Below are 17,616 nucleotides of genomic sequence, written 5' to 3'. Positions count from 1 at the left end.
ATTCACTACTTCCTCACCTACATGGCCTGCCTGTCTTCATGTACTGGACTTGCCTAGGCATTAAAAAGCTGTCTGACTTGGCTCCAAATGGGCAATTTCCCACACTTCATGCCCTACAAGAGCAAATTCCAGATCAACACATCCAACTCTTTAGGTACTTCCAGCTCAGACATGCCTTTCACGCACAGTTCCACTCTCTTACCCCAACAATATCCACGGTCAATTTAGAGGCTGCTCTCTACCACCCTTCCCCTGCCAAACTACTGTCTAGACTATACCAGAACATCATGACAAAGGTCAATCCCCCCCTTTAAGAGAGCCTACCTTCTATGGACACAGGCTATTCCAGACCTTAACCATGAGATGTGGGAGGAGGCAATAGAAACGGCCTACAGTTTCTTAATCTCAATAAGGGACAGGCTGATACAATATAAGACACTCCATCAAGTTTACATAACTCCTCTTAGGTTAAAAAAAATTGGGAAGAGCCAAGATGACCGGTGCCCCCGATGTAAACTTCCAGCTGCTGACTTTATCCACATGATCTGGTCCCGACCCCCAGTCCAGTTATTCTGGTCCAAAGTAATGGAGACCCTAGCCACTGAACTGGGCACTCCACAGATAGTTGACCCGGTGGTATGCTTACTGGTAGTGATTGATCATCTAATACCAACCAACGCTGCTAGAAATCGGTTATGCTCCCTTATGTTCTACGCAAAAAAACAGTGATTATGCACTGGATGGGAAATACCCCTCCTACCATACCCTTCTGGAGAAGGCTGATAGATGGAGCTCTTCCTTTAATTAAATTAACATATGAAACAAGAGGGGCACCAGAAAAATTCAACAAAGTGTGGGGGGCCTGGTGTGACCCAGACTCCCTGGTACACATATAACATATTTGTATTTGCTTAATATACATACAGGCACTTACAACTGTTATTAACAATGCCAGTTATTGTAGTGACGCTGTATACACACCATTACTAATTGTAACTTTTACATCAATCACAACTGTAAAATGTCTTTTATTTTCTGTTTTGGGTTGTTTTTCTTGCGGTTAAAACAATAAAATTTACCTTTAAAAATAAAAACACCGTTAGCTAAAATTATCTGTGTATATTTTGTAGTGGTTTTGTAGAAAGTTTACTTTTTGTCAAACTTCACTTTATTTGTAATGCCTGCATGCACAAACTTGTCCCAGGTACCAGTAACAGATAAATTACAGTGGGAGCAGGATAAAACTGCCAACCAAGATTCTACTAGAGAACCAAGAAAATAATGTATCAGTGCATAGCAAATGAAACAAATGCATACAATTATCTCCATGTTGAAAATGTACCTTTATCTACGCATCAAATAATTGGTTTCACTTTTGTACATATTACTATGTATTGTATGCCATTGACTGCATTACACCCCCTAAGTGTAATATAGCTGTATGGTAAATGGGTCTCACTACCTCTGTAATACATGATAAAAGCCCCATAGTCATTCTGGCTATGGGGTTCCCATCGACTCTTGCAGAGAACAAGCAGATTTCAGTTTGGTCCTTATGTTGCAGTTTGTTCCTGTGCCTTGCTTCAGGCTGGCTTAATTGTCATACTTTGAGTAATTTCCCATCAATTTCATTGGTATAGTTACCTTCCAAAAATGGAGATACGGTTAGGTCGTGATTCATTCAAAGGGCATTCACCATTTAGTTATCCATTTGCCTTTTATAAAGATATGAACACTCCAGATGTATTTTAAATAGCTTCAAAATTGTATTTCCCTTCTCTTTGCATTTAAGCTTACAGCTCTGCCTTTCTGACAGTGTGAGTTTGCTAAGTGCTGAATAGTGCTGAATAGTGCTCATTTACAGTGGCAGAACTGTGCTTAACTACAGTCTCATTGCACACATTAAAGCTCTTCTAACCAGCAGTGTTTCGACTTCTATTCCTGTTGAGTTTTACTCTCTTACTTTGTCATTTAGGGCCTGTTCACTTGGACTTTTATTTTTTTCCAAGCAATTGAAACTCAGCTTTGAGCACGTCTTGAACCAACTGTTTCCTCTTTATTGTGCCTGTTTGTACCCACCATTCTGTGCCTTGGTAACCACAGTGCCCCAACTGAAATTTTCCACTCAAGCAGGGCAAGAGCAAGTACCCCTGGTGTGTCTGGGTATTTTTGTGTCTGTGTGCATAAGAGACAATGTGAATGCTCACTTGTGTGCTGTAAAGGCATACATAGAGTACCCGTGGCTGCTACAATAGTGGCTGTCCACCCTTCTACATACATTTTTTTCATATAACTCATATAGTGAACTCCATATTAGTTTTAAATAAGAGAGTCACATAAGTTCCTCAGTTTGCTTCTGGTACCAAAGTATTAGGTAATGAATGTGTATCTATAATACATTTGACAGCACCCAGGCATGAAAAGAATGCTTGATTGGAGTGCACCACAGCTGGAACTTTTATATATATATATATATATATATATATATATATATATATATATATATATATATATATATATATATATATATATATATATTTGTGTATTTAGGCATAGCTTTTCTATTGAAGGCCATTGCTGCTTGCGAAACTACAGATCCATTGTTTCCATTGTAAAGTCAACTGTTTTCTTTTTTTCCTGCACACAGAGATTGAAATGTGTAGAATTTGTATTTTCTGCTGTCTGAAACCCCATGGCAAGCTGTGCTGCTTTGCTTCCATCTGTACTGTTATGTTTATGCAGTGCTGCTAAACGTTTCAGGCACATTGAGTTACAGGGAAATCAGATGGGTTCCTAAGGACCTGATATGGCTATAGGACCTGGGCCACCATAAATAACAGCACTGGGCATAAGGATTTAACCTTTATCCTAAAGGAATCACTTATTATTATGTTGACACATTCTACTTTAAGGACCGTTACACCAAGAAATGAAACTGTTTATACACATTCAATATCATGTAACTATGCACTTGTAAAAATGCTTCAGAAACACTGCCCTGTTCAGGTTTAATGGGCAGCCGTTGAAGTTAAATAGGACAAAAGGAAACATGTACACAGCAAATAAACTCTGTAGGATACAATGTGCGTAGCCCTAACACAGGTATATAAACAAGGGTCACTTGTTTGAGCCTACTCTATGAATTAGAATGTTAAATCTAATCTCACACCTTGTAATTTTTTTTTGTGTATTTCTGATGGTGAAAAAATTGCCTAACCCTAACCCCCCCACACCCCCTTTGTCTGTCATCATTTAATAACTGCTGCTACTGGTATTATTTAACCAAAAATGTGCATTTTAAAGCCAATAACTGCCTGTACAAGCAGTTTTAAGTACTAGCGGCGTTGTGATCAGGAGCAATATTAGACTATGGGATCATTTACTAACACTGGACAAATTAGCATATAGGGCTCAAGTTACTAAATAGCATACGTGGAGTTTCCTATAGTGGCAGCCAATTCTTTATTTGCTTTCAGATACAGTACAACCCCCATTTTACATCCCCTGATTTTAAGTTTTCCCTCATTTTACATTTTTGTTTTGTGGTCCCAGCTATATATTATGCATAATACATTTCCCTGGTTTTACTTTTTCCTGGATTTTACAGCATTTTTTCTAGTCACCTGAAAAAAAAGCAGGGAGTTCTGCTGTATTTGTTTCCAGTCTTCTGGTAGCGTTCTTCTAGAAATAAATTTCTGGTATATGTGGAAAACAAAAACTGTGGTATCGTGTTAGCCAGTAGCAAAAATAACAAATAATAAAATACTTTTTGTATTTGTTTGTTTTTATTGGTTTCTGTGGGGAACTGCAGTTGTGCTTTTTAATGTTGGTAAATGAACCCTACTGTGCAAGTGTTATTAATATAATATATAATGAACACAGAAGAAATAAAACAGTTCTTTAAAGCACGAAAATTAAATGTTGCATTATGATTCTTTTACAGCTCTTGGGAATTACATTTGTGGGAGTTGGTCTGTGGGCATGGAGTGAAAAGGTATGTTTCAAAGACACTTTTTCTTAACCACTTCTGTATATGAAAACTGTTGCCTGTTAGGCTATGGGCACACAGGGCTGCCATCAGAAATCACAGGGCCCCGTAAAACGCAATTTGCTGGGCCCCCTGGGCTGCACCCACCGTAAGCCCCACCCACATGTCCGCCCTCTACACCCCACAGGTCCACCCCCTACCACCACACAGTAAAAAGAAAAAAAACATCCGTGGCTAGGATCCCCACATATTGATAAAAAAAATATTGGTGGTTAGGGTCCCCTATAAAAAAACATTTGTGGTCAGGGCCCCCCATTAAAAAATATTGGCTAGGAAAAAATTGCCCCCCCCCAGAAGTTTAAAAAAAATTGGTGCCCCACTTTAGGGGGGCCCTGCCATGTTGCACTTACTTTATTAATGTGGCCCACTGCTAACTTCAGAAGGGAGGAGGGGAGCACAGGTCGATGCATCTTCTTCCAGTGAAAGCATTTTCTTCCCTCATTGGTCACAGAATTTCAAGTCCTGGTAAAGCTGCATGGTGATTGGATGAGCTGGAGGGGAAGTTCAAACCCCAACTATCCAATCCCTGAGCAGCTCAACCGGGACTTAAAGTCTGTGACCAATAAGGCGAAGGAATGGACAGAAGATACCTCCCCCTGTGCTCACACCCTGCCTTCCCGAAGTCGGCAGCTCTCAGAAAGCAGGGGGACCAGCTAATCAAGTAAGTGCGATGCAGCAGGGCCCCCCTTACCCTCCAGGCCCCCTACAGCTCTCCCTCCTGATGGCGGCCCTTGGCACACAGAGCAGTAGGCTCTGCTCTGTGTATTTTTGCAGGCTGAGAGAAGCGGATCCACTCTGTGCCCCATCTCAGTTGATTTTGAATTGTCTGCCTGTTTGTGCTCACACGCAACAGAGCGGAAGCGTAGGTCAGCCCAAATATGTGAAAGGTCCAGGCCTCCGCTGTGTGTGAGTGCACGCAGACGAAAGTGGCTTAGATAAATGGAGTAGGGGCATGGAGCTGGTCTACTTCTCTCAGCCTGCAAAAATAGAGCCTACACTCCGTATGATCATTAACTTAGGGTTTTGTTTTAATTCAGAAATTTGTTAACCAAAACTGCATCTTCTAGCTATGTTCTCAACTCAGGCTAAGCTTTAAACTTTTGTTTTTTAAAGTGCAGGTATGGAACCTTTAATCAAAAATGCATTACATTTCTGTAAATTGGATCTCAATACTTACTAGTCTACTAAAAAATAATTTAAACCCAATAGAACTGTTTTGCCTCCAATAAGGATTAATTATATTTTAGTTTGGTTCAAGTACAAGGTACTGTTTTATTATTATTATAACCCGCAGCAACTTCTGCCTTTGCTGGTAGTCCTAAATGTTCCCATTAATGTACTCCTACTGAAGTCTCTAATTAGTGCACAATCACCTTTGGGTCCTACCCTATACACCCACCTCCCATTAATTGCATTCCTTTGAAAGAAATGCAATTAATAGAAAATGGTGGTCTGCTTTGCTATAGTGCACCTGAAAAGAAGGAGCCAAGAAGGAGGGAGGAATGGAGAAAGGAGCAGAGAAAAAAAAAGAGAGGTGCAATGAAAGAGCTGCAGCAATGGGCAAAGAAATAAAAAATAATTGGAGCAAAACAGATTACATGGCTCCATTAATTTTTTTGTTTTTTTTAATTTGACCACGTAACTACACCAGCTGAGAAAACTACCCTTGTGGCATTAGCCTAGAAAACATCTTCCAGTTCATATTGCTGTTGGCCCATTTAAAGGTAAAAATGTCTATATTACCACTAGACCAGCTGCCAGAATCCAGTGTTGTTTGCTGAAAGTATTTGAAACTGACAAAACTCAGAATGCGAATAAACAACCGGAGCTGAAATATTTATTCTACACCATGAAAACCCCTGGCCTGGTTCTAACACATATAAAGTAGTTTACTCTGCTGCACAGCAGGTTTTCTCTCCACTTTTATCCTGCAGATCTAAATATATTTCCTTTTTCAACACAATCTGTTTCAAGGATTAACAGTTTATAAAGCTGCCAGCTTCATTGCCTATTTTAAGACGATACGGGCACTTGAATGGCAAAAGAAAAATGCTCATGCCTAGCTTTCCATGGAGAGCAAAGGGCTGGACCAGACAGTGGGTAACTGGATTAGGTGGCAATGCAGAGAAATACTGGACAGACTGCCATGTATCAGTATGTGACAGAAGCACAAAGCAGTCCAGTAGTATTTGGGTCAGTTACTGAGGTACTTTCACTGTACTTGAAGGCTAGTTTTTCTCATTTTTTTTTGTACACACTTTTTAAAAACAGTTTATGTATCATTGTGGCACAGATCTAAGTACTAAACTATCATTTTGGGTGATTTAGTAAATAATTATTTAGGCACCCCAGCGATTATCATTCTAATTTTTGACCGAGCTCCTAATCGCTAAGATAAACTATATTATTCACCTGAACTCCTTAAGTGGGACATGCCCTGTCTATTGGTATCCACAATTTTTTTATGGTGGGTATCCCTCCATATTACATAACGCCTTCCCCCAAGTCAGACCATTATGCCAGTGTGAAGAAGGGTCAGAGCAAGTCCCTCCGCAGCAGGATCAATAAATATTTGGCCAATCAATCAAGAGAAGTATAGGCTGTCCGTCACAGGTTGATATTGAAATGAACTGAAAACCTGGTACAGACTGATGAAGAGGGAAGCTGCTTTCTTCTCAAATATAAGTACCTGTAGCTTTAATAGCTGTGGACCGCTCCCTTGTGCTTTTGCAGTTTGAACTGTATCTGTGCTTTCTCCACAGGGTGTACTGTCCAACATCTCCTCTATCACAGACCTTGGGGGCTTTGATCCTGTGTGGCTGTTTCTGGTAGTTGGAGGGGTCATGTTTATCCTGGGCTTTGCAGGGTGCATTGGGGCACTCCGGGAGAACACCTTTCTGCTGAAATTTGTACGTACCCTTTACTTACTGTCCAAAATGACATTTTTGTTAATGGGATAGTTCACCTTTAAGTCAACTTTTAGTATAGAATGGCCAATTCTATCATCATTTTGTCATGGGTGCCGTAAGGAATGATGGGGCCCCATACCATTAAGTTAACTGGGCCCTATCTCCAAGGAGGCTCCAATTATTTATAACTGTTTTGATTCAGAACTCATCTTTCTGGCCATTCACATCTTCAGCCAAATTATTCAGATAGTCAAAGAAATAGCTTGTGTGTGACTCAAAATAGAGAAACTGCCAGTTGCTGCTAGGGTAGATGCAATGAAACGGAAGCTCTTCTCACACATATCTATTACAGGTATGGGACCTGTTATCCAGAACGTTTGGGACCTGGGGTTTTCCAGAAAAGAGATCTTTCCAAAATTTGGATCTCTATACTTTGAGGGTTATTTATCAAAGGTTGAATTTAAGAGCTTTGTGAGTTTTTTTTGTACCTCAAATGAAGTCACAACTCGAATGGTTTCTAATTAAGAAAAAATTCAAATCAGTGAATTCAGGGAAATTTGAGCTTTTTTTAACCTTGAAATTCAAGTTTGGGCTGAATAATACCCTCGAAAACTCAATTTTTTTGGGTTAAATACAACTCGACTGTTAATAAATCTGCCCTTAAATCTACTAACCCCAATGGGAATTTTTTTTCTTCTAATAAGAATTCATTATGTCTTAGTTGGGATCAAAAACAAAAACAAGAAAAAGGAAATCATTGAAAATGTTTAAACATTTGATTAAAATGGAATATATGGGAGAAGGCCTTCCTGTAATTGGGAACTTTCTGGATAACTTTCAGGATCTTATACCTGTAATTTTAAAGGTAAAGTTATATCTCATTGTTTTTTGCATGTTCGTCTTTTACCTAGGGTAGTTGTTAAATTCCTTCTGTGCCCCTGGTTTTTGGCTTCTGGGGGTATACATGTAGTACTACTCCTCTCCTAAACCATGGATACAGAGCTGGTCTTGGGGCACCCCCTGTACACTAGTAGAATTGTCAACCCAGGTGCCCCAGGGGAAAGTGCAGAATCATAAGAGTGATAATTATGGTTTCTTAAGTCTGGGATTCAGCTTTGTGACCTAGTAATTAACTTAAAAGCTCTTATTACTTTGTATTTTCATAATCACTGTGCGTTTACCCTTTGTCTGCTGAATTTTTGCAATTAAGGTGTTTAATTACACTAAGAGGTGGTATGAAGGAATGAAATCTGTCTGAGCAATAATAGCATAATTAAGAAAATAATTTAGAAAAATTTTCATTCAAAAACTGACAGAAACAAGTACATGCTTCTCAACACATTAGGAAAAATTAGGGGCTGATTTATCAAACTGTGAAATAATAATAATAATAACAATAATAAAACCCATTGATAAATAGATTTCTAAATGTCCCATAAGAATAAATAGAAAGTAGTGAGCTCTAATCTCACACTTTGATAAATCTGCCCCTTAGAGTAAATATCTCTTCTTCTTTTATGCAAATGAGCAGAAATCCTGGGGAAAAACAGGTCTGTCTGTCTCCTAATATTTCCAGTGAACGCCCTGTTAACTGAAGCTCCCACACTGTGTTTGAAGCACAGCCAGGAGGCTGCTCACCAGATCCCCGCAAACTGCAAAAATCTTGAATGGAAATTTTAGGAGCACAACTTGGCTTTACTCTCAGAATTCCTGTTGGTTTGAATACAAATGAAGAGACAGTCCCCTTGCTCCAAATGTGCTTACGGTTATCATGCTTTGTATTTGAGGGCTATGGAATAAGTTAATAAATGGTCTTAAGTTTGCTACTTGTCTATAAACCCATAGGAACCAATCCATAGATAGCATGTACTGGTCAGCTGTTTGAACACAGGCATTTGATTGGTTACTATAGGTAAATAGATATGGGCAAACTTAAGTCTTGTTATTATATTTGACTTGAGTCTGGTCACTTATGGTCTCCATTGGTACTTATAAAAAGGGCTAATTTATCAACACTGGACAAATGTGTATCTGGGCAGTAACCCTTCATATCCTTTTAAATTGGCTTTTTTTTTAGCTAGATGCAGGTAGAATTATGAATGCAACAATTTAATTGGCTGTCAAGGGTTACTACCCATGTGCAAATTTGCCCAGTGTTGATAAATGACGCGAAACACTTGTGGTTAAACCCAATGTGTAGAAATGACAGTTGCAAAATATGTCACCAGGGTTCCTTTATACATTATTCCTAATTAAGTCTATCGCACTCTCTATTCATTTACATTGCAATAGTGTGAGTGCTGATTACTTTGCTTTTTTCTTACCTACCAACATTCAGAGTACATGTAACACTCCTTTATACATTTGCAGTTTTCTGTGTTTCTGGGAATTATATTCTTTCTGGAGCTCACGGCGGGCGTTCTTGCCTTCGTGTTTAAAGACTGGATTAAAGACCAGCTGCAGTTCTTTATTAACAACAACATCAGAGCCTACAGAGATGACATTGATTTGCAGAACCTTATTGACTTCACACAGGAATATGTAGGTACAAATCTTATACTCTGTATTGCTCAGTTGGCCATATTTACACATGCATGTGGGGTAGTCATTCCTATTCACCTGCTTTCTACTTAACTCAAAATAATTAATAACACACAATCCTGTTCTCTGCTACCGAATAGCTGAGATCAAATTCAGGGAAAGAGGTCAAAACAGACTTGCTATAAGCAGCCCCTGGCCTTTGGTTGCAGTTACAATTTACGATCTTTCCTGGAAAAGATCTTTCCAGGAAAGATAATTTGTTTCAATATACACATGTAGAGCTGGATCGTCATATATACAGTAAGAAACTATAGAATTCTACCTGTAAATGATGATTCAACACTTAACAGTGGCCAATGTTCAAAATTTTACAAACAGCCCGATCGATGAGCTGACCAATATCCTAGTCTTCTGCCATACTCACACCGAATATCATACGAAAATTAGTTTTGTGCGTGTATGGCCACCTTAAAGATACACATTGTCTGTACATCATTGCTGAGAGGGGGAGCATCTAAAATGTGCAAAAAGGAGCTGCCATTATGCACACACGATCTATGGATCTATAGTTCTCAAGATCCGGGTTGTATTTTAAAAGCTATATTGCTCAATAAAAGTTTTCCCCAGCTCTCCTGGTGAGTGACCCAATTAAAGTGCAACACAATTCACTAATGGGAATCCGACCTGATCTTTGTAAATATGGCTCAATGCTTTTTATACTTGCAACTAGAGCTGGAAGCTTTAGCACGGAACTGTTAGTATGGATAGTTATTAGAGTACAACCCCCTGTATGTAGTAATACAAGGCACTAAGTTTGCCCAGGAGCAGTAACCCAGAGCAACCAATAAGATGTTGGCTTTTAAGCAGGTGACCATACCATCTGATTGGTTGCTATGGGTTACTGCTCCTGGTCAAACTTACTGCCTTTTATTACATAACTCCCTATGTCTTTTGTTTATAGAATGGTTTGAGGAGTTCCATAGAGTTCATTTTATTGGAATATATATACATTCCATAGTCCATTTCTTGAAACCTGTGTGAAGTTGCTGTATTTTTGTTGAAGTAATATAATGCCTTTATCTGTATGCATTTTTATTACATTCACTGCACACACAGTGCAAGCTATACATTTCTATGGAAGGGCATGTGCTTTTGCACAATACCCATATATTTTGTTATTTACGTATATACAGTCTTATGAAAAAGTTTGGGAACCCCTCTCAGCCTGCATAATAATTTACTCCACTTTCAACTAAAAAAAAAGATAACAGTGGCATGTCTTTCATTTCCCAGGAACGTGGGGTGTTTTCTGAACAAAGATTTTTAGTGAAGCAGTATTCAGTTGTATTAAATCAAATGTGAAAAACTTTATGTGCAAAAATGTGGGAACCCTTGTAATTTTGCAAATTTGAATGCATGTAACTGCTCAATACTGATTACTGGCAGCACCAAATTGGTTGGATTATCTTGTTAAGCCTTGAACTTCATAGGCAGGTGTGTCCAATCATGAGAAAAGGTATTTAAGGTGGCCAATTGCAAGTTGTGCTTCTGTTTGACTCTCCTCTGAAGAGTGACAGCATAGGATCCTCAAAGCAACTCTCAAAAGATCTGAAAACAAAGATTGTTCAGAATCATGGTTTAGGGGAAGGATACAAAAAGCTATCTCAGAGGTTTAAACTGTCAGTTTCAACTGTAAGGAATGTAATCAGGAAATGGAAGGCCACAGGCACAGTTGCTGTAAAACCCAGGTCTGGCAGGCCAAGAAAAATAAAGAAGCGGCTCTACAATTCAGCGCAATTTGCATAAAGAACATCTATATGGCGGGTGATGAGAAAGAAGCCCTTTCTGCACTCACGCCACAGAGTCGCTTGTTGTATGCAAAAGCTTGTTTAGACAAGTCACAGTCATTTTGGAACAAAGTGCTTTGGACTGATGAGACAAAAATTTAGTTATTTGGTCATAACGAAAAGCGATTCGCATGGCGGAAGAAGAACACTGCATTCCAAGAAAAACACCTGCTACCTACTGTCAAATTTGGTGGAGGTTCCATCATGCTGTGGGGCTGTGTGACTAGTTCAGGGACTGGGGCCCTTGTTAAAGTCGAGGGTCGGATGAATTCAACCCAATATCAACAAATTCTTCAGGATAATGTTCAAGCATCAGTCACAAAGTTGAAGTTACACAGGGGTTGGATATTCCAACAAGACAATGACCCTAAACACACTTTGCAATCTACAAAGGCATTTATACAGAGGGAGAATACAATATTATGGAATGGTCGTAACAGTCCCCCCCCAACTTGAATATCATCAAAAATTTATTGGATGATTTGAAGCAGGCTGTCCATGCTCGGCAGCCATCAAATTTAACTAAACTGGAGAGATTTTGAATGGAGAAAAGGTCAAAAATACTGCCACCCAGAATCCAGACATTCATCAAAGGCTACAGGAGGCGTCTAGAGGCTGTTACATTTGCAAAAGGAGGCTCAACTAAGTATTGATGTAATATCTCTGTTGGGGTGCCCAAATTTATGCACCTGTTTAATTTTGTTATTATGCATATTGCATATTTTCTGTTAATCCAATAAACTTTATGTCACTGATAATACTACTGTTTCCATAAGGCATGTTATATATTAAAAGGAAGTTGTTACTTTGAAAGCTCAGCCAATGATAAACGAAACTCTGAAGAATTAAGAGGGGTTCCCAAACATTTTTCATATGACTGTATATATATTGCTTTCATACATACAGTCAAATATTGTATTTTGTTGTGGGATTACTTGTATTACCAGTATGTTGTTTATATATAGAAAGAAGGGGTAAAATACAGGCAAAGAAGTTTCGGTCTGCTAAAAATCGGAATATTGGGAGAAAATTTAAGGGGAACTATTGCAAAAATGAAAATTTCATATCAAGTTTATGTTCACTATCCCTCTCTCAGCATTTGTTTCTCTTCATTCTCTCTTCTTGCAGCAGTTGGGTGTCAGATAGTAATTGACAGTTAGATCCAATATATATTATAGGGGGGCTTCCTTTCCTAGCAGATGTATTACAGTACAAACAAAATCTAACAAAATAACTTTTGCACAAATTCTGCATGTAGAGAGACAAAATCGCTGGTGATTTTAATAGAGTGAGCTCTAATACATCTTCTAGGCAAAAGGAGGCCCACCTATAAGATATATTGGATCTAACTGTCAATAAATATCTGACACCCAACTCCATGGAATAGTGAACATAAACTTGATTCAGTACAGACTATTTAACTGATTGTATTTAGAAAGTTTCTTATTTCAGTATGCTGCAGTTTATATTCAGTGTTCAATTTTGTGATAGTTCCCCTTTAATCTTTAAGCAAGCAATGATGCCAAACACAAGGCCAAGACAACACTAAAATGGCTTGTCCTGCAGTGCCCCATGCAAAGCCCTGATCTCAATCAATCTGGTAATCTGTGGCATTATTAATGATATTAATTAATAATATTATAATAATCTGAACAAACGGAAAGAATCATTATGCAAAGATGAGGCATAAACCCAAAAGACTTCTGCAAGTCAATGTGTATGTTGAGATAAAGATTTATTCTCTTTTTCACACTCATGTCTTGCATTATTGTCTCTTCCCAGTGGCAGTGCTGTGGGGCATTCGGAGCTGATGATTGGAACTTAAACATTTATTTCAACTGCACCGACGCTAACACGAGCCGAGAGAGATGTGGGGTGCCATTTTCCTGCTGCACTAAAGATCCTGCTGTAAGTTAATAGTTATGATATCACCTCCCTCTTTATTACTTAGATCAAGGGTCCACATCTCTTCTTGAACCACATTCAAATGTAAAAGGAATTAGAGAACTGCATAGGCATGAAAAAATAAGGATGCCAAATAAGGGCTGTGATTTTCTATTATGTAGCCCCTATTTGCGCTGACAGTCTATAGGAGGCTCTGTTTGGTGGGACATCTGGTTTTTATACAAAAAAATTTGTCACGTTGTAGATGTTCTGGGAGCACTGCATAAAATAACTTCCCATGCCCTCTTACAGGGAAATGTTTCTTAAACGATTCCACTTCTCTTATTACTCCCCCCAAAAATGATATAAACTAAATAGCAACTGCCCAAAATGTAACCAAAGTGATGCAGATATGTTCCTTGCTTTGTGGAAATGCGCAATAATTAAAAACATTTGGAGGGAGGTGAGAGATTTCTCAAATGCTAACCTCCCCAATTACACCCCAGTAACCCCAAAATGGGCCACCTTGGGCCTTACAACACGGCTTCCATCCAGACTGACCAGGGGCGGTAAAAGGCTTCTAATCATAATCTCAGCAGTAGCAAAGAAAACGATCCTTCAGGACTGGATTAAACCCCAACCCACATCCATCTCACTTTTCATTTCCATGGATTGGATTGAAGCCTCTCTGCAGAAAGAAATGTGGGAGAGCTACATTACAACTAGCGATGCACCAAATCCACTATTTTGGATTCGACCGAACCCCTGAAGCCTTCGCGAAAGATTCGGCCGAATACCGAACCAGGGAAAACAGGCTAAATCCCGAACCCAATCCTGGATTCCGCGCATTCCCTAATTACAACACTACCTATTAAAAAAATGAGGGGACTTCCAGGGGACTTCTTGGTATACAAAAAGAATCATTTTCCAAAATCCACCAATTGTACTACAATAACCATTACTGTACATTGCAGCATAACCAGTGTGAAAATACATTGTATTAGTTGAATGTGACCTATTGCAAATGAGATAGTATACTCCTCTTATATATACATAAAATATACCATCTTCTCTATAACTTGCATCATATGAGCCAAGACAAAGCTCTTCTTTATTGAACGAATACAAACAGAATATATGTATCAATGCTAATTATCTATCGTAAAATGACTGTACAGGTATCCAGGAAACCTGTTATTCAGAAAGCTCAGAATTATGGAATAGTTGTCTCCCATAGACTGTGACCTGTGACATATATTGCCTGTCTGCCTCCAAGCAAGGAATTTAAAATCAAGCACTTGCTTTGAGGCGATTCGGAACAACATACAAGGGTTTGGTGTTGCTCACGAGCCAGTGGTTGGGGATCACTGGCTTAGATCTATTTATGTGCAGCTAGGGTTGCCACCTGGCCGGTAAAAATGCTAGTTGATCCCAATGTTATTAATAGGGATAAAAGATAAATAAATAGGAAGGCCAGTATTTTTTTCCAGAAAAGGTGCCAACCCTATGTGCAGCATATTTAAATAATCCCCATTCCAGCTAGGCAGTTTGGCTGATTTTATAAGAGCAGTCTGCAATCCTATAAAATCATAAATTGGTCTGTCCTCCTGCGATTGAGAGGGTGAAAAATGTAACATGGCGTTTCTTGTTTTTCTTCGGTGTTTCTTGCAGGAGGACGTAATAAACACACAGTGTGGCTATGACATCAGACAAAAGCCTGTAAGTATAACGTTGGTGTGGACAAGTTCATTTCAGTTGTAGGCAACCAAGCTTTTTGCATTAAAAATGTTCTCATGAACTGAAACAATTATCTAACTGGTGCAGACAGTGCCCTGCTTCCTTCCCTTATCAGTAGGTCATGAATCTGCTTCTGTCACGTTGAAAACCTGCCTGTTCTTGATGAAAAATATGTGAATATAAAAGCACAAGATCTTCCCACACCCAGCCCAATAACAACATGTGAACTTCTGGCTCTGCTTTATCTTTTCAAAGGAATTGGATCAACAAGAGACAATTCACACAAAAGGCTGTGTCCCACAGTTTGAGAAATGGCTGCAGGATAACCTCACCATAGTGGCAGGGGTGTTCATAGGAATTGCGCTTTTACAGGTATGTGGCAATTCACTCCTAGCCTTGGTCTCTAACATCAGCAAGGGGAAAAGGGGACACACATAGGGAAAACCAGGCCTACTAATATAGACCTAAAATAACCTTTGATGGTTGCAATTAAATGGATACAGTTGTTTCACATAGTGACACTATTCATTAAAGGATAAGTAAACCTTTAAAATAAGTGAATGCAAAATTGATGAGAGTGTTATACTTGGCATTTTTGCAATGTACATTGATTATTTATTTTGGTTTTATTCCAAGATATTAAGGGATACATGTGCTGTTAATATGAATGAATTTTGTTACAACAGCGCCACCTGCTGGTCAGTTTCCCACCAGTCTGACCAGCAAGTAGTCAAGGAAGTTGTCAGGAGAAAGAAAGAGGCTGATGTTCTTCTGCTTAGGAAAGATGTGAGAAAGGTTTCTACTTTTATTCCTAAGCAGAAGAACATCAGCCTCTTTCTTTCTCCTGACAACTTCCTTGACTACTTGCTGGTCAGACTGGTGGGAAACTGACCAGCAGGTGGCGCTGTTGTAACAAAATTCATTCATATTAACAGTACATGTATCCCTTAATATCTTGGAATACAAACAAAATAAATAATCAATGTGAATGTCAAAAGTGCTTAGAATAGCCTTCTCATTCATTTTACATTTACTTATTTTAAAGGTTTACTTATCCTTTAAAGGTATTCCATGTATTTGTGTCAAGTGTCCTTGCACCCAGCCAGTCTGACTGATAAATCACATGTAAGCCTTTGAGCTCAGTGGAATCCTGGGGCTACTGCTACCCTGAATGTGATGATAATTTTAGGGTCCCCATTATGGGCTGCATCAATATACACAGCAGACTTGTGTGAATAAAGGTGGCCATACACGGGCCGATAAAAGCTGCCGACAGACAGAGTCGGCAGCTTATTGGCCCGTGTATGGGGCCCCCGACGGGCTTCCCCGATCGAGATGTGGCCGAAAGTCGGCCAGATCTTGATTGGATGGGACTAAAAATCCTGTCGGATCACTGCCGCAACAAATTGATGCGGTCCCGCGATCCAACCGCCCGTAAAGCCACCGTTAGGATCCGATCATTGGGCCCTAGGGCCCACGATCGGATCAGCCCGATATTGCCCACCTCAAGGTGGGCATATCGGGGAGAGATCCGCTCATTTGGCGACATCGCCGAACGGATCTCTCCGTGTATGGCCACCTTAACACACACAAAAATCACATAAACACTGAGCACCTTAAATGGTGCAATTCCGACTCCCGAACCCAACAATTACGACTGCATCTTTTATATCTGTTTCATCAAAAAGCACATCTGTAATTGCGCATCAGACACAGTTGTGGAGGGCACAGACCCGCATATGCCCACAGTTATTGTGGAATAATGGGGGGAATACAAAACATGGTGATTTGCTTCTGAAATTGCGCCAATGTGGATAATGTTCTAAAGCATGAAATTTAAGTTACCAAGGAGTTCTGTGACCATGCAAAGGCTGAGCAGGGAGCTTCAATGAGGTTTCCAATATTTTTTTAAATTATGGGATAGGGGTTTATTATCCTTTATAATGTTATTCATTTGTAAAACAAAAACAAGGCATCACTTAATGTGTGGAACTAGCATGTATGGACTCAGTGTCGGACTGGCCCACCAGGAAACCAGGAAAACTCCCAGTGGGCCCAGGTGTCTGTGGGCCCTTGTGCTGCTAAACATTTGGCCTATTTCATGGCCATTCCCTATTTCTTTGAGAACAAACAGGCTAAATAGATGGAATAATAGATTATAGCATGTAAAGAATAAAGACTAGGAGAATAGAGGTTGAGTGAGGAGAAGAAGAATAATAGCACTGAGAGTGGGCCCCTGGTCTATGGTCCTTTGATGGGTCCCTAGTCTAAGGTTTTTGGGTGGGCCCCTGGTGTCCCAGTCCGACACTGTATGGACTGCATATCTCCATGCCAGGCCAAGTACTATTACCGCCCAAGGCAATCTACTTGGCCTAGCAGTCCCCCAACCCCCCATCTGCCAGGCTCCACCTGCCAATCTTCGGGGCACTGTTACTGCTGCCATGGCTACCCCCCCTTCCTGTTTCTCACACATTTTGCTGCTGTCAGTGCTCCCCAACCCCCCTTCTGCAACTGCAAATCTCCCTTGTCCCTAGTTTTTGCAGGGACCACAGGGTTCCATAGTCATTTTGCAACCTAGTCATGTTTAATAAGAATACAAACCCAATAATATACTATCAGGCCCTAATGCAGATAGGAGCAGCAGTGGCAT

General features: G+C 39.7%; 1 protein-coding gene across 1 annotated transcript in view; it reads left to right on the top strand.

The window, feature by feature from the left end:
* Positions 1-17,616, top strand: part of tspan5.L (tetraspanin 5 L homeolog) — a 58,332-nt gene that overhangs the window by 38,127 nt on the left and 2,589 nt on the right. Inside the window, 6 exon segments of the mRNA NM_001095967.1 lie at positions 3,944-3,994; positions 6,811-6,957; positions 9,328-9,498; positions 13,128-13,253; positions 14,901-14,948; positions 15,222-15,338. Of these exon segments, the coding sequence (NP_001089436.1) occupies positions 3,944-3,994; positions 6,811-6,957; positions 9,328-9,498; positions 13,128-13,253; positions 14,901-14,948; positions 15,222-15,338 (660 nt within the window).

Source organism: Xenopus laevis, chromosome 1L, assembly GCF_017654675.1.
Source record: "Xenopus laevis strain J_2021 chromosome 1L, Xenopus_laevis_v10.1, whole genome shotgun sequence".
NCBI classification, from domain to species: Eukaryota; Metazoa; Chordata; class Amphibia; order Anura; family Pipidae; genus Xenopus; species Xenopus laevis.
Note: the sequence above shows the minus strand (reverse complement) of the source record. Positions and strands in the feature narration are given on the sequence as shown.